Here is an 18,756-nt window from a genome sequence, read left to right on the forward strand (position 1 = left end):
TTTGTGATTATTGAATTTTAGTCTTGTTTACTGAATTAATCAACTTCATTTTGGGATTCCTAATGTAATGTTCCAAGCTTCTGTACTATTTGTTCTAGTTGGTTGCTGTTAACAATATGAATTATCTTTTACCATTATGAGTCAGTTTAACTCGGTTCCAAACCTTTTAAACTCATAACAGATGGGTCAGAAAGTCAGGGTTAGAAAATAAGCTAAAATATGACAGCATGACAAAATTTCTCTAAGCCCAGGACTGTTTCTGGGTTACTTGCTGTATGCTCAGATTTTCTAAATCTCAAACACTGAATAAAAATTCTTGCCTTCATTTAGAGAATCAAAATCTGCTAAACTAAAAGAGCTGTGGTTCGTTTATAGCAGCCTCCACATAGCTGAGGACCTATGAAAATGTCTAAAAATAACATGATCTAAAATGGTACTTGCAATTTCAGATATCTCCGTGCCTTCACACGAACAACAGTGAGCACTGGAAATGGAAAATCTCCTGTAGTCGCTGGCAGCCTCCCCCTTCCAGCCCTCAGCCTGGACTTGCCCCTCCATGAATCTTGGCAGGGTGAACAGGAGGAGCCCGAGGACCTGAATGCTACCTTCTCAGGGAAGCAGGAATTTACCTTCTAGTGGTTGTTATTTCTTTACACGTTGGCTTCCTGACTGTGTTTGCAGTTCAGGACAGCAGCAGGTTTCCAGGAGGAAGCCTGTGGCAGGCGGCTGTTGCTGCCAGAAGAGCCCGATAAAGCCATTTATTGTGAGTCCCTGTAACCTGCACTGCTCAGAACCAGCACCAAAGGAAAATCGTGCATGCAAAGTGAAGTAAAAGTCTGATCGAAAATAACATTTACCAAATTTCTGATATTCTCTTGGTGGGATGACACAGGGGTCAATTACTCTTTTTGCCTTTTCCGCAGAAGACAGAGGGAGTTGTTTCTGAGATCAGTGCATTACAGTGTCTGTTCAGTCAGTACAGGAGAACCTTTCATTTGCAGGAACACCTGCAGGGCCGAATGTCAGGGATGGCACATACTGGAAAGTTCATTTTACCTTGAAAAGATCTCTGGGTCAGTGCAATCAAAGGACAAGGTTTCCTATATCTGATTTTTGTCGCCCATGACTTGAAAACCCTCTCTCACAACACCGAGCTACCCTTAAAAAATACTCAGTGTTACAGAGTAGGCTCATGTTGTAAGCATAGTAAAGAAATTATTTCTTGCCAGGCAATTAGCATGTCTACCTGCTAGTCAGCTTGTGCACATGTTGGCTGTGCCAGCAATCTGCACATTGGGTGGGACCTTGATAATTATAGACAATTACAGTGATCAGTTATGGGTAATTATGGAACAGCAGGCCAAATTCCTCTCTATGGTTGCCCACCTTTACCCTGGTGGTGTTACATCATGGTTTGAATGTGAAGCAAAGCTTCAGCCTCTGCATCTGCATCCTGCTGTCTGCCTGCAAGTAAACACAACTTTGTAGGTCAGGAGTTTGTCAGTTACATAATCAGCCACATCTTAATGCCTGTGATACTATGGATTCATCATGTATGGATATGGCTCTTTTATTAGGGATATAGCCAATCTTCCACCTTCAAGAGGCTGCCCACAAGAAAGAGTATCGTTTCAGAAATGGAGCAGACTGAGTTTTAAGAGAAAGTGGAAACTTAAAGCCTTGTATTTCATAATTTACAGCTGCTCCTGTAACAATTAACTGCTTGCCCCTAACCAGATCATAGATGTTTGCCAGCCACACTTCATCCCACCTCCCACACTGTGGCTTCACCAGAGGCTCGATTTCCAGCCACTAGGCCATTTGCAGGCATGTGGAGAGCTTTTGGCTGTTCCTAAGGCAAGTGTCTCTCAAGCAGCTAATAAATTGCTTAGGGAAAAGGCAGAGGATGCCAGCTGGACCTGGCCCATGAACTGGCAATTAGACAGTACTGGATTATTGAATGACCAGAGAGAGCTACTCTCAATTTACTCTTCTAAGGGATAACATTCAGTTATAGCTAAAGTAATACTTCAGCATGTTGGGGGGATGTCGAATCTTCTGTTTGAGGGTTTGCAATAGTCTCCAGCTAGCAAGGATCTGAGACTGGGATAATGTGCAGATCCAGCACACGCATTTAACCCTGCTGGAGCCAGGAGCAGCAGAGCAGGCTGATGATCTGCACAGCCTCTGTCCTAAAAGCACAGAAACCAGGGAATAACCTGAACATGTGGCCATAAAGGGGAGCTTCTTAAGGAACTCAAAGGTCTGATTTTCAAAGGATCTGCAGAGACCATTTATTAAGCTGTGTGATGGTTTTTCAGACTGACAACTGGGAAGTAAAAGAATGGAAGCTGACAGAGTTGCTTAGAGCTTTGTGTTCTGGTTTGGTTGTTTTTGTAAATTCAGTTGTCTCACTGTAGAACCCTTCTGCATCCCTGGGAGCCTGTGCAGCAGCACTGCTGGGGGACGTGGTACAGGTACGTAGTACAGTCCAAGCACTGCCACAGCCATATCAAACAAGCAACAACCAACATACCCTTTCCTAACTGCTGACAAAACAGACGAATCACAGAAGCATGCTGTACATTGCCACCCAATGTGCCCTTAAAGGTGCTTTTCAATTATTTAGGAAAGCCTATGATCAGGAATATTTAGTTGTAGAAGTGTATTTTTTTCTTTGCCTACATTACAGTGTGGTATTAAATAATGTGCTGCTGTAAACTATTGAGCCCATCTGTATTACTGTGATGACTTCCCAGAAGTTAAACAGTGAAGCCAGAAGGAAAACACAGGCCTCAGACACCACTGAAGTCACAAAGAGGGGTACTGAAGAATTTGATAGAAAAACAGTAATATAATTTGCTGCTGCTTGTCATCAGCACCTCAGTCAGCTTGTTAGTGTTATAAGTCTGGATTATTCTTTCATCCCAACAACAAAATAAAGTCCCAAGGATTTCCTAAACATAGAAGAGTTCAAATGAAGGGAATCTCTTAAAACACAAAAAAATTATAGTACCTAGAAAAAGCTTGAAAATGGAACACAGCAAAAACAGGCTCTCATTTACACACATACAAATTAAATAAAACAGCTCATGAGTGTTGGGCTTTGGACAAAAGTTTTAATTTTTTATTATAAAAACAGTGACATTTGAAATTCTGAAAAATGTTGAAATAAAGCATAATTACAAACACATCAAAAAGTTTACAAGCAGATATAGAGAAAAAAGCAGAAGAAATCTGTAGTCCACCAATCTTGTGAGCTTCTCTTTATCTCTTTTTTTCTCTTTCTTTCTTTTTTGGATGACAGAGGTTATCTTCAATGCTAAGCAAAGGCCATGGGCAACATCCTGGCCCCAATGAGGTCAATGAATGTTTTCCATTGGCTTCAGAGATAACAGAACTTTGTTCATTACCCACATACTCATTAGCTCATCTTCTAAATCCTTGAACTTGCTGTACCTGTTCCTCCAGTGAGGCCATGCATTTTCTTGTTATGCATCTATTCCAAACTAGTTACTTTCCCGATAAAAGCTCTTTGGTCTGTTCAGTCCAAACTGCCAATATTTCACCTACACTGAGACACAAACACCAAGATGTGCAGATCCTAGACAGTGGGCTGCTAAGTGGCATCAGTTAAGATTACCCCTCCCCAGCCTGTCTGAAAGAATCCCACTGTGCTAAATTTCAGGGCACATAGTACAGCTAACTACCCCAAAAATCACAGCACAAGAGAACTGCCCTTCAACACACAGTAGCTAAACTCTAAACACAAATACATTGCTGCAGTTAATTGCTTCTCTGAAGGGTACAGCTGGTTTGACAGCTATGCAACAGATGAAGGCCATCAGGGAAAAGTGTTGAGCTGCAGGTAAAGCTTAGACAAGCTGGGATCAGGGATGCAATGGCAGAAGCACAGAGCTCTCCTCTGGCTCCATGATGCAAACAGGAATGCAGCTGTGGCAGTGTAAAACCACAGACATCCCTAGTTATTCGTTGTCCTAGTGAAAAGTTCCACAGCATCAGCCCAAAGCCTACAAATGTGCACACATTTAACATGCATTAGTAATTGTCCCCCTCCATCTTCAAAGGCACAGGGTCAAATGCAGATGGAGATTTGAGAAACACTATCTCATCTTTTGAGGCATCACTTCTGGGATGGGTCAGGCAGAGTCTCAGGACCATCTGAAGACCCACCTCTCCAGCTACCACCAAAGCTGCAGCTCCTCTGGGGGAAAAGGTCTTATGCTTTTAGTGGTGTCAGCTCAGCATTGTTTATAAACCGCAGTATTCTGTTGTAACACATTCTCTCCTCCGTACTATGAGCCCTCTGACAAGGAGAAATACACACCCTTCAATAAACACTAAACTGACTTAAAAACTTCATTCACAAATTTAGTTTATATTAGGATATTCAAGTAACAAAATGATAAAAAACTTCCAAACATCAGATTAAGAAAAATTATTTTTAAAAGTTACCTCAGTCTACTATAAGTACAAATGCAACATGCTTTGGACATACAGACTTTAAACTTTAGCCCACCATGAAATCCAGGGAGAAAGGTGGATTTAGACCATCTTTCTAAACAAGTTAAAAACCTCCTTTAGAAATGTTCCTTGAGGAGCAAACTAGTCTGATGTGGGGTAAAAAGTATAAATATGGCAAGGTAGGAGGCAAAAGTCTGACAATAGCAGCCACCAAGGATTTAAAAGAGTTAGGAGGTTGGAGAATCACCCATGTTACTCTCCCTTTGTTTCTGAATAGTGCTTCTTTCTGTACATTACTAGCCTGTCGATGAGCACCTCTGCAAAAATGCCAGAGGAGACCAGACTAGCTGGTGGATCCTCCATGGGACCAAAGTACAATCACAGTCAGGTACAGCCCGACTATTTCTACAATGGCATAGAACACTACAAGTTGACGAACAATGTGACAGCAAAAAACTGAAAGGACTTAATGCAACCAGTCAAACCCCATTCAACAGCTTTTGATCAAGGGCAGCAGCTTGCAATGAACAGCCACTCTGTTTTAAAACCACCTCCTGTGCACAGCCTGCTCCCTCTCTTCGCTCTCTCACACACTCACGCTCTCTGGCTCACTGCTCCTCTTCTCTTCCTCTCGCTGGGAGGTCTCCTGGAGCCTCTCTTTGCCTGGGGCTCAGCAGCATCGCAGAAAGCAGAATCCTTGCAGCTCATTGGCATGTCTGCCCCATCGGGTTGGCACTCTGGCATCTACACAGCTTCCTCAAGTCTCTTTCTTCATTTTCTTCCTCTTCCTCCTCTCCTTTTTTCCAGGTATGCCTGCCATACAAACAGGGACAGTGCACAAACCTTCCACATGCAATTGCATCCCTGAGAACCATTTGCTTTTTGCCTGATGAAGAGGATTTAAGGGTTCTTAGATGTGTTTTAGAAGGGCCACCTACTTTCATGGGTAATTCAAAGTCATGGGGAGGACTCAATATTGTTAGTGGGCTCTGACTCACTCGTATTTGCTTCTGTTTCATGTTGAAAAGAGCTGTGCAAAAATTACTGTCACTAAATTCAATAGGAGTCTTTTTTTTTGCTCAGTGACTCTGAGAGGAACAGGTATTTGTCACAGAGAAGCCTCTGAGTAATACAATAATTCTCTCAAAGAATTAAAATATGCAGCTGAAGGAGAAGCATTTCACATATTCACTTTAAAATGCATTAGTGAACACTTCTTAGATTACACATTATTCTGAAAATTCATCAGATGTGCAAAAACAATCACTTACCGTTATTGGGTGAATTATTAACAATGTCCAAGGAAGCACCAACTGCATCACTTCTATGTTTTGTAGGTATCAAGTCCCTGGGGCCTTCTTCCATTCTTGTTTGCAAACCTTGTTGGGGCTTAATTGAAACAATATGCTTCACTAAGCATATGAGTTAAACGAAGCATATGCAAGTACAAAATACGAGAGAAAATGTCATTATTGTGGGGCATGTAAAGAAACTGCAGGACAAATTAATTTTTACATGATTAGAATAGTTTGCCATGTTATCTACCTACCTCCTTTATTTGTTTTAGAGGGGATTAAAGTGTTGAAATTGTCTTTCAAGTGTTATTTTTCCCCTTGCTTCCCCCAGTGAACAGAAGAGCAGCAAGAAATACTGAGATGAAAGTACTGTCATTGTGTAGTGACACTGAAGAGTACGACGTGCCCAGTGACTGCTAAATGACCAGAGTCCACAGGAACACTGGAGAGGTAGCACAAGGAGTCTGATGAGCAGCTTTGTGGATGTGGCTTCATAAGTACTTTAATTTTTTTGTCCATCTGAAGGCTGAGCTTGCACAGCAGCATTTTGGGCACCAGATACTAGCATTTGGGGCTGACATGCAACATGAGCTTCTTCTGGCCCATCATAAACACATCTGAAGAAGCAATGCTGTCCTGAGGAGTCTGAACAGCACTGTTAAGATTGTTCATGAAGCTACGTACAAAGCTAAACCAACTAATTGGATGTGCAAGAGAGAGACTGGTATGGCAGCACTCTGGAAACTGATAGGGTATCCTAATGATTATGTGGATTGTGGTCAGTAAGGTAGTTAAAACCTTTCCCTTAAAATGGGAGTATCAGGAGATCTGGGAGCAAAATTGTCTCAAGGATTGTGAGAGACAACAGTGGGTGTGAGGGGAAAACAAATGAGTTTTTTTTAAAAAAGCAGCCATACATGTATAGAAAAAACATATTCTGTGACAAGTGAATGAAATACAATTTGGACATTTTAGGCACTCCCCCTTGCAATTTCTTATTTCACTGAGCACCAATCACAGGCAAGGACTGGTCCAAAAGCCAGTCAACACTGGTCCTTTGCACTTCCCATCCCAAATGAACTGACAACCTCCACAACCTTTCTCTGTTGCACTCTGAAACATTTTTCTCTCAATAAGCTTTTTAGTGGTATATCAGTGGCCTTGTTTTATCTTCACTGACTTTTGGGAACCACCTTCTCATTACTGTTGATATCTCTGGGTGACCTTCAGCTACAGATGAAACGCAGGTCAATTGTACGCTAAAATTGGAGTGCATCTGGTTTTAATCATGGATGAAAAAATGATTAGGCAATTGCATTCCAAGTTTTGTGCACGATATTCTGTACTGCAAAATCAAAGGGTTTTGAAAATACGTTAGGTAATACCATGTTGCAAAACTTCACTGCTCACTGTGCTCATAATTTCTTTTTATGGGAAGACAGGGAGAAAAGAGAAGAGGAAGCCAGAAGACAGAGAGGAAGAAAAGTCTCCCTTAGGTCATCCTAACAGACAAGAATCCCTTCCTGCTCATGGAAAACCAAACACTACTCTTGGAATACAAAATACTCACCTGCCTCAGTCCAGCTCCATCCCTTGCTTCCTTCACTTCCATTTTCTTCTTCTTCCGTTGTGTTTTGCTTTCAGGTCCAGAAAGGCAGAAACGAATGCCTGCTTTGCCTTTTGGCAAATCCTGAAAGCATCAGAGATTTTGTAAGAGGAGTCCTAGGACAGCTAATTTTGGGGTTTTTTCAGGAAAACTGGTTACCTCCAGGAGTGTGTGCTGACAGTGCACAAGCGGGGCTGTCTCTCTGGATAGGGTGCACACCTCAGCTTAACACGTGTGCAAAAAGCTGAGCATGCTCTTCCCACTGCTGCCCAAAGGGAACATTTCCCTGAGCTTCTAGAAAGTATTTAAACAGCAAGACTTCTGCTTCTACATCTCCACCCAAGATACCACTGTATCACTGTCACCAAACCCTCTTATCAGCAAACTTAAATAAATATGTCCTGGATGTCTGAGATGCTGAGAAGGCTCTGGACTCCACACCTCTTTTAAGTCCTGGGTATCTGAAAAGGTCAGCAGCAGTAGGGTGCAAACACCCAGGGTTTGCTCCTTAGGACAGCAATACCAGGGGGATGGTGAACTCCCAGAACCAGCCAGCTTCCCCCAGCCCATCTCATGCCTCCTGCAAGGGTGCTCCCCAGCTCCAGCTATCTCAGACAGGTCAGGCAGGGACCATGCCAGGCACTTCCTCCCAGCATGAGAAAGCCTCCACAACCAAAGGAGCCTGGTTCCAGGGCTGGACTAGAGACCCCAGCATGGATGAGACTGACCCCATGGACCAGGCCTCCCTTGGCCATCAACAGCACTACCTCACCTTCTTCTCATCCCTTGTCTGATGCTCCTCATCTCCAGTCCAGTTTCCCCACTCCTCTGTGGGAGCCTTCCAGTCAGAGTCCAGGTCAATCACTGATGGGTCACCTATTAGGGCAAGCATTTGAATGAGTTATGTTCAAATCCATACTGCTTCCCAGCCTCACATGAGTAGTACAAATGCTGCAAAAATGCCTGATGTCTTCTTGCTTGCCTATGTGCTATTTGGATGTGCATGTATGCATGTCTTAAATGTGTTAAAACATTTACAAATTTATTTTAAAAGTTTATTAGGACATATACATTGATTGCCAATTCAGGATTAGTGACAGCACTCTTCAAGACAGGAGTAAAATTAAAGAAGGGCAGAAAAGCACATACGAAAACAAAAGCTCTTCCAGCCTGCACTTCAAGAAAACAAGCTTTACAAAACTAATAGCGTGGCTTGTCAAATATTTCCTTTTAATTTTATGAAGAAGGATTGAGGTATATCCAGAAACACTGGCAGACACAACAGGCTCTTCCATTCACTGCAACACACCATCCTCTGGGCAATTGTTCATATGGAAGAGTAACATTAACAAAGGATTTGTGCATTCATTATTGCTCTCATTGGTGTTTTCTTTCTCACAAAAAATAGAATCAAGTACATTCTCAACTTCATCTTCTTTTTCTATTTTCTTTTCTTGAATGTAAGCCAGAAAAATTCCATCCTGGCACTGATTTCCAAACCTTGTTAAGACACAACTCTAAATAGGCCTTAATTAGGTAACACCTACCCTGCATCAATTCTGATCATTTCATGGGAACTGGGAAAAAAACTTTTCAAAATCTTTTAGGTTTCTCTATCATTCAGCATCTGGTACCTTTGAAAATCTGGCTGCAAGCCCTCAGCTGCCTCTCCACAAAGCACTGGCAGACTATCCTCAGTCAAGAAGGCAAAACAGACCAGTTTAATTCCTTCACCAAACTGAATGAGGTGCAAAAAAGCAGATAAATCAGCATTAGATGTTGAAAGGACTACTTGATTATTTTTTAACAATTTGAATGTAACAATCTTAAGTCTTATTGTAACAGGAAGAATGACTTTAAAAACATAACATATAATAATAGCTCTTAGCTGATTACTTCTCTTAAAAAAAAAAAAATCACAAGCTGGATGGAAAAACTTCTACTTGAAACAGCGCCAAAACCAAAAGCATGCTGGGAATGATAAAAGAAAACTGTTTCCAAAAAGTTGCTCTGACCAGTTAGCTGCCAAGTGTTATAAACATTATTATAAACATTGTTCAGGTTTCTCAGTTTAAAATCCATGCCCTCTATATAGACGATATGTCTTTCCTTCTTCAAAAGGAAAGGGAACAACTAATTTTGAATGCATTCCCCAATAAAATTCCAGTCCAAAATAGAATTCAATCTCCTGAGCTGCAAGGCAGCAGTTCTGCTGATGATTGCTCTCACGGGTGTGCGAGCAAAACAGACCATAGCTTAACACATGGAAAGTCACAACTGTTGTTTTCACCTTTTTAACTTCTGATACCTCAAAAAGTGCATTTATGTATATCCTTCTAAACATGAAAATAGTTTTGATGGCAAACTGCCTGCAATGGGCTTATGTTAATTCCTCACCCTTGTCATATGTGGGCATGAAACTTGGCCAGACAGCAGTGACTCTGCCTCATCTCAGAATTACTCTTCCCAAAGTATTGTGTCCCAGGGGTGTTTAAAATCAACTCAGACTAAAATTAAGGGCAATATAAGATTCTTCAAAATTTGCTGGATTTGATGGGGAAATCAGATTAAATGTACTTATCCCAAAGCTCTGATTAAATGTACTTATCCCAAAACTCTGACTTAAAATCTCTCCTGTTGTATAGCATATTTCCCTTCTAAAGTGGCATCTCCCACAGTGTTTTTAAACTTTGAATATTCTCTAGTATTTTTAAATCTGATTCTCCTTGGGTCATCAACTCTCTCACAGGCTAAAACTGATCAGTAATTCCTGTTAACATAAACACTAAAAGGAATGTGCCATGCAGCAGCAAATGCCCCTGCTCCCCATGTGGGTTTAGCCCCAACAGAGGTGATTTTTCTCTTAGCACCAACACAGACCAACACCTTGGCAATTCCGGCTGTTCATTTTTACAAAAGCAAAGCTGTTAAATGTCATTTCCAACTAAGTTCTTCCTTGTGACCCACCCCAGTCCTCCGGCAAACTCCACCCAGACAAAGCTGTACTTTTCTGTTGGCAGCAAACATTTGCAAAGTGCATTTCAAGGCCAAGGTGGTTTCCATGTACTCCATGCAATGAAAACACTTTTAGATCCTGAAAGGCACAACACTGAAGGTGTTTTCAGAAATCAGGGAGGCTGCCAGCAACTCTGCAGGCAGAAAGTCCATCCCAGCACCAACTGCCTGAATGCCCTTGGTCTCCAGTAACTCCTCTCCATGTAACGAGGGGCAGACGGGGAGCAGACAGATGTGCCCTGAGGGGTGTTGGGGAGCAGGCAAACAGGGCCCCACAGCAGCAGGATCTGGTCAAAGGGGACAGTCAGCAAGTTCCCTGTGCCTGCTGATAGATAGGGTGGAGTACAGTACTGTACAGGCTGAACCCAATTATCTGGTCTGGAAAATGAAACTGGAAAGTACTGCAGCAAAACTCAGTCTATGTCACCAAGAAGAGGATTAAAATTTTTCTAATCCAGAGTTGTACATTTGGATTCTAATCTACCAGCATTTCTCTTGGCATGCTGTCCCAAAATATAGGCAGCAGAAACTCAAGAGAGGTTCGTGTGGCAGGGCAAACCCCTCAGTAGGCTGCATATTGTCCATGGCACTGAGCTTTTCTGAGGCTGCTGTAGAAAACCCATCCTTTTGCAAACAGCAGTGTGCTGTGTTATGAACACAGTCCTGACCCAAATCCTTGCCAAGACATCACTTGTAGACTAAGTGTAATACATTCAATTGAAATGGGTAGATAATTTCCAGTATAAAGCTTGAATTTCTGCATTACAGGTCAATAGCTGGGTGGAGGAATCCCGTATTTGGCACCTTCCTTCAGCATAATTCAGTAGAGGCAAAATATCAAATAAACCCCAGACTGAAGACTTCTTTTAGTGAAAAAAAAAGCTACTGATTCCCATAAAACAAAGGGACTAAAATTGATTTTAACTCTGGAACAGAAGGAAGGTTGGGAGTCAGGAGACACAGGGTCAGGAGACGTGGGAGTTTTTTTAGGTTATGGGGAAAATTTGCTTTGGCAGTCAAGAAGGAGTCATTGGGAGGATGCCAAGACACAGACAAAAAGTGACTCTCATGGTCATGAGATGTTACATTTGCAAAGCAGAATGTGGATTTTCTGAGACTGCACTGCACTGTTGCCAAAGCACAGGTCCGCTTCACTTGGAAGAATGGGATAAAATTAGTATTCCCTTGCCTTGGAATCAGACACAAGTGCTCTAAAACAGCTTAGCCAGCCACAATGTGTGAGTTACATGTTTTATAGCAGCAAAACCAGCCAGTTTGCAATGCATTCTGTGGGACAGCAAAGCTGAAGTACATAAAAGTCACCAAAGGGGCAGTAGCAGATGTGTGGCATAGGTACACAAAGGGAGTATTAGGAAACACATGCAAGTAAAGCTTCCAAGGCAGAGGCAGAAGGATCAAGAACAGCCCTGCAGAAGAAGCTAGCAAGGCACCTGGTGAAAGTAGAGCACTTCCCAGGCTCAAAGATAAGATGAATTATGTCAGGACCCAAAGAGGTCCAGCCCCCTTTCTTTCTCTTTGTGAAAGGAATGGAAAGTATGCAAACCATAATGATGAGTAGGGAAAAAAGATGATGAACAAAGCTTCCCATTTTGGGGCCCCCTTCCCTCCTGGCCACTTCAGCCTGCTGGTGGGACTACTGGGACTGCAGCCATCAGTGCAGACCATGTGGCTTCAACTCCAAGACACCGAATGCCCCCAGCTAACAAAGGCTTAGATTGCTAAGGGCGAATTGATTGAATATGCAGAGACAATGACTGATGACAGAATGAGAATTTCGGAATCGGTGAAGTTGGAAGTGGCCTCTAGAAGTTGTCTAGTCCCACCTCATGGCTCACAGAGGGCTCAGCTACAGCAGGTTTCTCAGGAATGCAGCAGAGTTTTGAATATTTTGAAGGGTGAAGAGTCTGCAACCCCTCTGGGAAAACTGTTCTGTTGCCTGACCACTCTCACCATAAAGAAAAGCTTTCACTTATGAATGAGTGAAAATTCACTTCTTACCCATTTGCCTGTTCCCTACTCTCTGGGCCAACCTTAGGCAATGACCCATTAGGTGCTCATACACAGGCATGGCTGGACCTTCTCCAGTATATCCCTGACTGTCTCATCCTGGGGAGCCCAGAAATGGATACAGGACTCCAGATATGACAATAATTAAGAATTAACCACCAGCAGCATGTATCTTTAATGAATGTCAACACAGGAGTGTGTTGTTTGGAAATCAGCCTGCTTGAGAGTCTTTTAAATATTCCAGAAGTGACTGCCCAGTTCCCTTTACCACTAACTCCCTCTCTCCCTCTGTGTATATATGCTTTCAGTTGTACCAACACTTAAACCTCAAGCCTTTTGTGAGGGTGTTATTACTGCTGGTACTTCACAAAAAGATAACCCAATGTGGAGCAGGGGGCAGCCCAAGGCCAGAGGCAGGAGGCCAGCATCCAGCTCCTTCAGCTGTACCAGCCCAGCACAGAACAAAGAGACTCATTACATGTACAGCTCTGGATTTGATAAAATGACTCCAGCTCATATATAGGCTATGAATGGCGTTTTTTTCTGAGTTCCCAAGCCTGCAAGAGCTAACAGGCCATGTTTAACTGTCTAAGGTTCATTTTGCCTGCAGCGCCGACCTTAATGCCAACCATTACCTCATCTAAATTCAGGGAATACATGTTCTTGATGCACCACTCCCCTGCATCAATATCAAGTCTGATGATTCAAAGGAAAAAAACTACCAGGACAAAAAAGCAAGCTGTAAGACACACAGAATCCTCCAAACACTTCTTCTCTGATATTTGCAGGAGCAAGATGCTGAATTTGCTCCTATGGTTCTACCCTCAGACAGATATGGAACTCCAAAAGCAGAGCTCTGCTTGGCTTTGCAAGTGCAGATCAAACCCAGAGTGTGCCACGTCTGACATGTGCTAAATGTAGTGCCAGGAAACGCTGCTGAAGAGCTGCCCACACTGCCTCCCTTCATCCCACGTGGGCGTGATGGGCTCCAAAGTTGGAAAGGACCAGGCACCCTTTGTAGCAATGCAGGGGTAAAGAAACACTGCACCAAGGGAAGGGAAGGCTCGGGGTTGGGGGTTTTGTTTTTAGTCTTTTTAAAGTAAACTGTGCTATTTATAAAATCATGGCCAAAATGATGCATCTGCTGCAGAGCTTCAGTTACTGCTGGGCAGAGAAGCAAGACAACCACAATCTTTTATTCTTAATGCATTCCACCCCTCTGGGTTCTCCTGCAGTTAAGCAATCAGAACAGCTAGAGCACAAAGAAGTTTGCTCAGCTCATCAGCCATCATTCCTGCAAGAGCAGGGAAATGCCCTCCATCAGCAGGGGTATACAGAAATACTTAACTCAAAAGAGAAAAGGTCATCTAATACCCACACTGTTCATGCCAAATTATTCCAGTCACTCCGGACCCATGCTTGTCTTTCTTTTAAAACTAAAAAAACACCCGTTACCAGTCATAAAAAGACTGAAATCCTAATTGCCACAGTGCACCAGAGTTGTATTCTGCATCTGGGTTCAGGGCATTTCCAAGGAAATTTAAAGTCTTGGCAGAGGCACACAGAGCTTGAAAAGCACCCTGTCCTCCCACGGCTCTTCCCCAGCCACCCTGCGGAGCCCGGGCCGCAGCTGCCTGGACAAGGCCCACTCAGCTCCACCTTCCCACACAACAGTGCCAGGGAGGGAAGCACAATGCTTCAGCTATGGAAACCAAACGCAGCTTTGAACTCCTTTCACAAATTCAGTAATCTGAGCCGATTGCTGACACGTGGGGCTTTTGAAACAGAGCCCATGCTGCTGCCTTTGGCTCAGGAAGTCCCTGGCCCCCTCTCTGCAGGGTATGGGGAGGGATTGCCCTGTGCTTGCCCTGTTCCTGCCGCTTATCTGCCCGCAGCTGATAGCAGCGCAGCTGCTGGAGGGAGGACACGGAGCCTGCAGACAGCCCCCTACAGCTGATGCTGCTGCCCAGGAACTCTCACTGCACTTTGCACCAGTATGTATGCACCAAAACAGGCTGTACCTACTGCATTATTTGTTTTTCTTCTGAGGGAAAATATAAATAAAATGCACTTCCTTGCCGTTCTCAAGGGTTCCGTGTGGACAACTGCTGCCCTGACAGAGCTCACAGCAGCTCTGGGCACCTGCTCAAAACCAGATCCACACGGGATTTCTCCCTGATCAGCAAATGAGCTGCATGGGAAGTGGACCCTGATGTCTGAGGCTTAGGGAATGAAGTGAGTTCCTACATTGGTGCACTTGCTTGTCTATAGAAGAAGGGCAAAGAGACGTACCCTGCCCCCGCCACGCATCATCTGCTGGGAAGAAAGTCGAGCTGCCGTGCCAACAGCATTTGGAAGGACTGTCCTCAGATGATTTACTCTTCATGTTATCTGCACATAGGAAAGCATTTTCATTAAAAAATTAAACCAAAAAAAGCCCAAATCCCAAGCCTAAAAGATAATCACATAGGTATATATTCACATTATTAAAACCAATTAATTATGCCTCTGTCTGTTCGCTATGTCACGATGCCTGGATGTTATGTAATTTAAGCCACACGTTAATCTATGCTTCTCATCACAGTGGATTTATTAACAAAGGCTGAACGAGGACACTACCTGCATAAGTTATTAAAAACAACTCACTCAGGAGAGGCTACACTAACAATATTCAGAAATGTAAACTTCTGGAACATCTCCGTTGGGGACCTAAGGAGGGGGATGCAGTTCCTGCAGAACAAAAGCCACATCCAGAGTATCCAGCTCTAACTCCCACCACCTTCAGTGAGGAGGCTTCTGCTCAAGCTAACAGAAATCAATAATTACCAGATTGTTCCATGAAAGAGCACAGGTGAAAGAGCTGCTGGAGGAAAAAGATAAGGTTGTTTTGTTGATTACTTTCAGTAACTAAAGCAACCAGTAGGATTCACATACCTCCCTGAATGACTCCCCTTAGACCATTTCTAAGGCCTGTACATAACAGACCAGGGTATTCTTCACATCTTTCATAAATCAGGGGGTTTTTTTTCATATCTCTGACTTTTCCTTTGTTCCTTTCACTTAATGAACTCTGAGGTTTATGCCGTTGTGTTTCAGTTTGATTTTTTGCTGCATAAATGCAGATGTTAAAAAATATTTTTCCTTGTTGAGTACTTATACATTAGGAACTGCTTTAATCCACTGGCACTGTTGGAAAATAGATGGTTAAATATGGCATGTGTTAAATTAATTGCCTTATCTGGCTTTAAGAGACAATTTCAGCATTCTGGCTAACATTACACACACCGTTTTGTGCACAGATATCTTTATGTATCTATGCTTGTCATTAGCATCTCTAACAGATTCAGGACCAGACTTTGCATTCATCATTCAGCTAAAGTTTCAGTCAAATGTGAGTTTCTGGTAGGCAGGGAATGAATGAACCAGGGGTGCTTGCAATCAATCAGTGAAGACTGACAGTTGTAAAGATGCAAAGTGAAAGCCAGAAACGAGGCTTAACTCAATATAAGACAAGGAGATGCTCCATCCTTCTCAAGGCCATGCATGGAGAGGCTCAAGCAGAAAATCCCTCACTGTGCTGGATGAGAAGCTGCTGTCTAGGCAGCCTCTAACACAACCTTTCCAAGCTGCACATTCACTCCCTCCCTCGGTCTGAAATCCTCTGAATTTGTTGGTTATCAGAGCACAACAGAAACCATCTGTGTGAGTCAACCTAAAAGAAAGAATTTGCAGGGGAGGCAATTTTTTTTTAAAATTTATTCCAAGATGAGTACATGAGTTTGGAAAGCGCTCAGTAAAAGGTTCTGATGTCTCTCCCTAAAACACTGGTGTGCTGGATTGCAGATGCAAGCAAGCTCTGCAAGGAGAGTAACTAATGAGATGTGGCTCTGGGGGGAGACCCATGTGTGATCAATGAGAGTCCTTTTCAGCCAAGCAGTTAAGAAAGTGATAGAAGAATTCTTATAGAAGGACAACAAGAGGCCACTCACCTAAATCCCTGGAGACATCTGACAATGTCCCAAAAGTCACAGGACAGGATTTTACATCTGCAATATCCCATGTTCCTGCATTTAAAATGAAAACAAACAGTAACCCAAAATCTGATGTTATGTTCACAGTTTGTACCTCATACTCCCAAGCTCATTACAGCCCTTCCATGTTCTCCTCATTCCAATACAGCCACTGCTGTTGCTAGACAAACATCAAGCAAGGAGAAACCACCTTTATGGACAGAGAGAGTCTAGCCCCATCACCATGTATACCCTCTCAGATTTTCAATGTGCATGTCACACCAGCATGGCAGTTCTCTGGATTTAAATACCTCACTCATCTGAGCTGATGCCCCAACACTGCTGGCAGAAGCTGTCATCATGTATTGGAATTTGCCCTTTTGAAAGCATTAGAGTAAAAATGGTACTAATGTCCTCCCCCATCAACCTATACTTTGCAAGAAAAGGGCTCTTGCAGAGAAGACAACTCACATGAGGGCATCTTAAGAGCATTTTCTGAATCATCAGAGTACTGGATTACTGCTACTGAAGGTGAGTCACCATGTGGCCTCATATACCATTCAATTCAGCCACCATGCTCAATTAATCACTGAGAATGTAGTAAAAATCAAATGCTTTTTATTTAGTAATACCCTGCCTTCTCCTGTCTTGAAATACACCTTGCAGCCTAACTCTGAACAGGTGTGAACATCCTCAGAAGGCAATGCTTTAGTAAAGGACACAAATAATACCTGTGAGTAGAAAACAACTTGAACCCAGCTGGTAGTCTACAACACAAGGAATTCCTGCCATAAGGACCCTTCTTTTCACATTGCTGGGAAATAAATGATACCTGGCAGGGTACAAGGGGTGTGGACAAAACTGTGTGTGCAGGATGAAGGTCAGTGGGGCTGCACCCCAATGAGGACACAGAAATTTGTGAAGCTTCCCCTTGACAATATTTGAATGTCAATACTCACCTACATTGGAGAAAACATCGTCTTCTGACCTGGAGGGTGCCAGTTCTTCCCGTAGGGCTCCGGAGCCCCTCAGCACGGTCCCACACTCTGCCTTGGCAAAGAAAGCACCTTTTCCACCACCACTGGTGTCCTCTGTGAATGGCCACACTGCTCCCTTCTCATCCCAGTCAAAGGCTGGCTCAACCACTGAGCTACTCAGAGATGCTCTGCTGGGGTCTTCTCGGGAATAAACATTACCACAGGATCATCATTAATTTTAATTATAAGAGTTTGTACAGGAGAGACAACAGAACAAAACCTGATCTAAACCCATCAGACTCTTTCCAACTGAAATTATTTACAGATATGATGACAGCAAAGCAGAGCTCCTGGGATGGAACAGTGAAGTGGAAAACAGGAACACCAATGTGAGAAGGACAGTGCCACAGCAGCCTTGGGCATCCCTCCCTGGAGGGGAGGCTCAAGGCCTCCAGAGTCCTGCTGGGGACCCAGAGCAGTGAAGGGAGAGAAAGAGAACAGCTAGACCTCCAAGAAAAAAGAAACCAAACCTCTTGGATGTTGGTAGTTCAAGGCTGCTAGAGAAAAATCAGTGCAGGCATATGAATATTTTTTTTTAAATTACAGTGATCTACAACATTTTTGTTCCAAAGGATTCCTTAAATGTTTTATGACTCCAGCCTTCAGAATAGCAAAGCATTTTCTGGAGCTCTGGTGAGGAAGAGACCACTGCTGACATCAACTTCACCTTCATATACCTTATTGGTGATGCTGCTGTTTCTCCCCTGCCAGGGAACAGCAGGCAGCACTCATCAGGGTTAGGGTTTCTTCCTAGAAGATCAGATCTCTCCACTCTGTAAAGGCCTTGCTAACATGATCACAGGGTTCAGCACCCTGCACAGCCCAGGCTGTAGGATTGCACCAAAGACTTCTGGTGCTTCAAATGAGACTTGGTGAACTGAGATCCCTTTCCTGGGTCAGCAAAGCCCTTAACACCTGCATGACCTTAGGGTTAAACCCTGTGGGCTTCTGCATGTGGAGCTGGCACCACTGATGACAATGGGTCAACTTACATGAAGAAAGAAATGTGGATCCATTCACTTTGCTGGAGAGAAAGTGGAGACCTCAGCACCTCTAGCCGCTAAAGACCCTTGATAAACCAAGAGTTAAAAATCTAAACTTTTGATATTTCACTCTATATAATCCAAATGATAGATAAAGTGGTCCCAAGGTATCTGTATATTTTTCTAGTGAAATTTCCTGTTCCCTTACCCTTCAGTTTTAATAGAGCATCTGAGAGCACTTTAAGAGCCTTATTGCACTTTCTTGTCCTTCTCACGGGTTCCATGTGGAATTGCAGG

The 18,756-nt window shown here is 43.2% G+C and overlaps 1 protein-coding gene across 1 annotated transcript in view; it reads right to left on the minus strand.

The window, feature by feature from the left end:
• Nucleotides 1-3,120: 3,120 nt before the first annotated feature.
• LOC106628124 (uncharacterized) overlaps nt 3,121-18,756 on the minus strand; it is a 30,841-nt gene continuing 15,205 nt past the window's right edge. Inside the window, exons 5-11 of the mRNA XM_088053901.1 lie at nt 17,399-17,614; nt 16,419-16,493; nt 14,722-14,820; nt 8,159-8,262; nt 7,351-7,470; nt 5,757-5,874; nt 3,121-5,298 (exon numbers count right to left, since the gene is read on the minus strand). Coding sequence (XP_087910027.1) covers nt 5,243-5,298; nt 5,757-5,874; nt 7,351-7,470; nt 8,159-8,262; nt 14,722-14,820; nt 16,419-16,493; nt 17,399-17,614 — 788 coding nt within the window. The 3' untranslated portion in view covers nt 3,121-5,242. The remainder of the gene's footprint in view (nt 5,299-5,756; nt 5,875-7,350; nt 7,471-8,158; nt 8,263-14,721; nt 14,821-16,418; nt 16,494-17,398; nt 17,615-18,756) is intronic.

This window comes from Pseudopodoces humilis, chromosome 3 (genome assembly GCF_049639895.1).
Source record: "Pseudopodoces humilis isolate 2021_Gansu_Grassland_sample_001 chromosome 3, ASM4963989v1, whole genome shotgun sequence".
NCBI lineage: Eukaryota > Metazoa > Chordata > Aves > Passeriformes > Paridae > Pseudopodoces > Pseudopodoces humilis.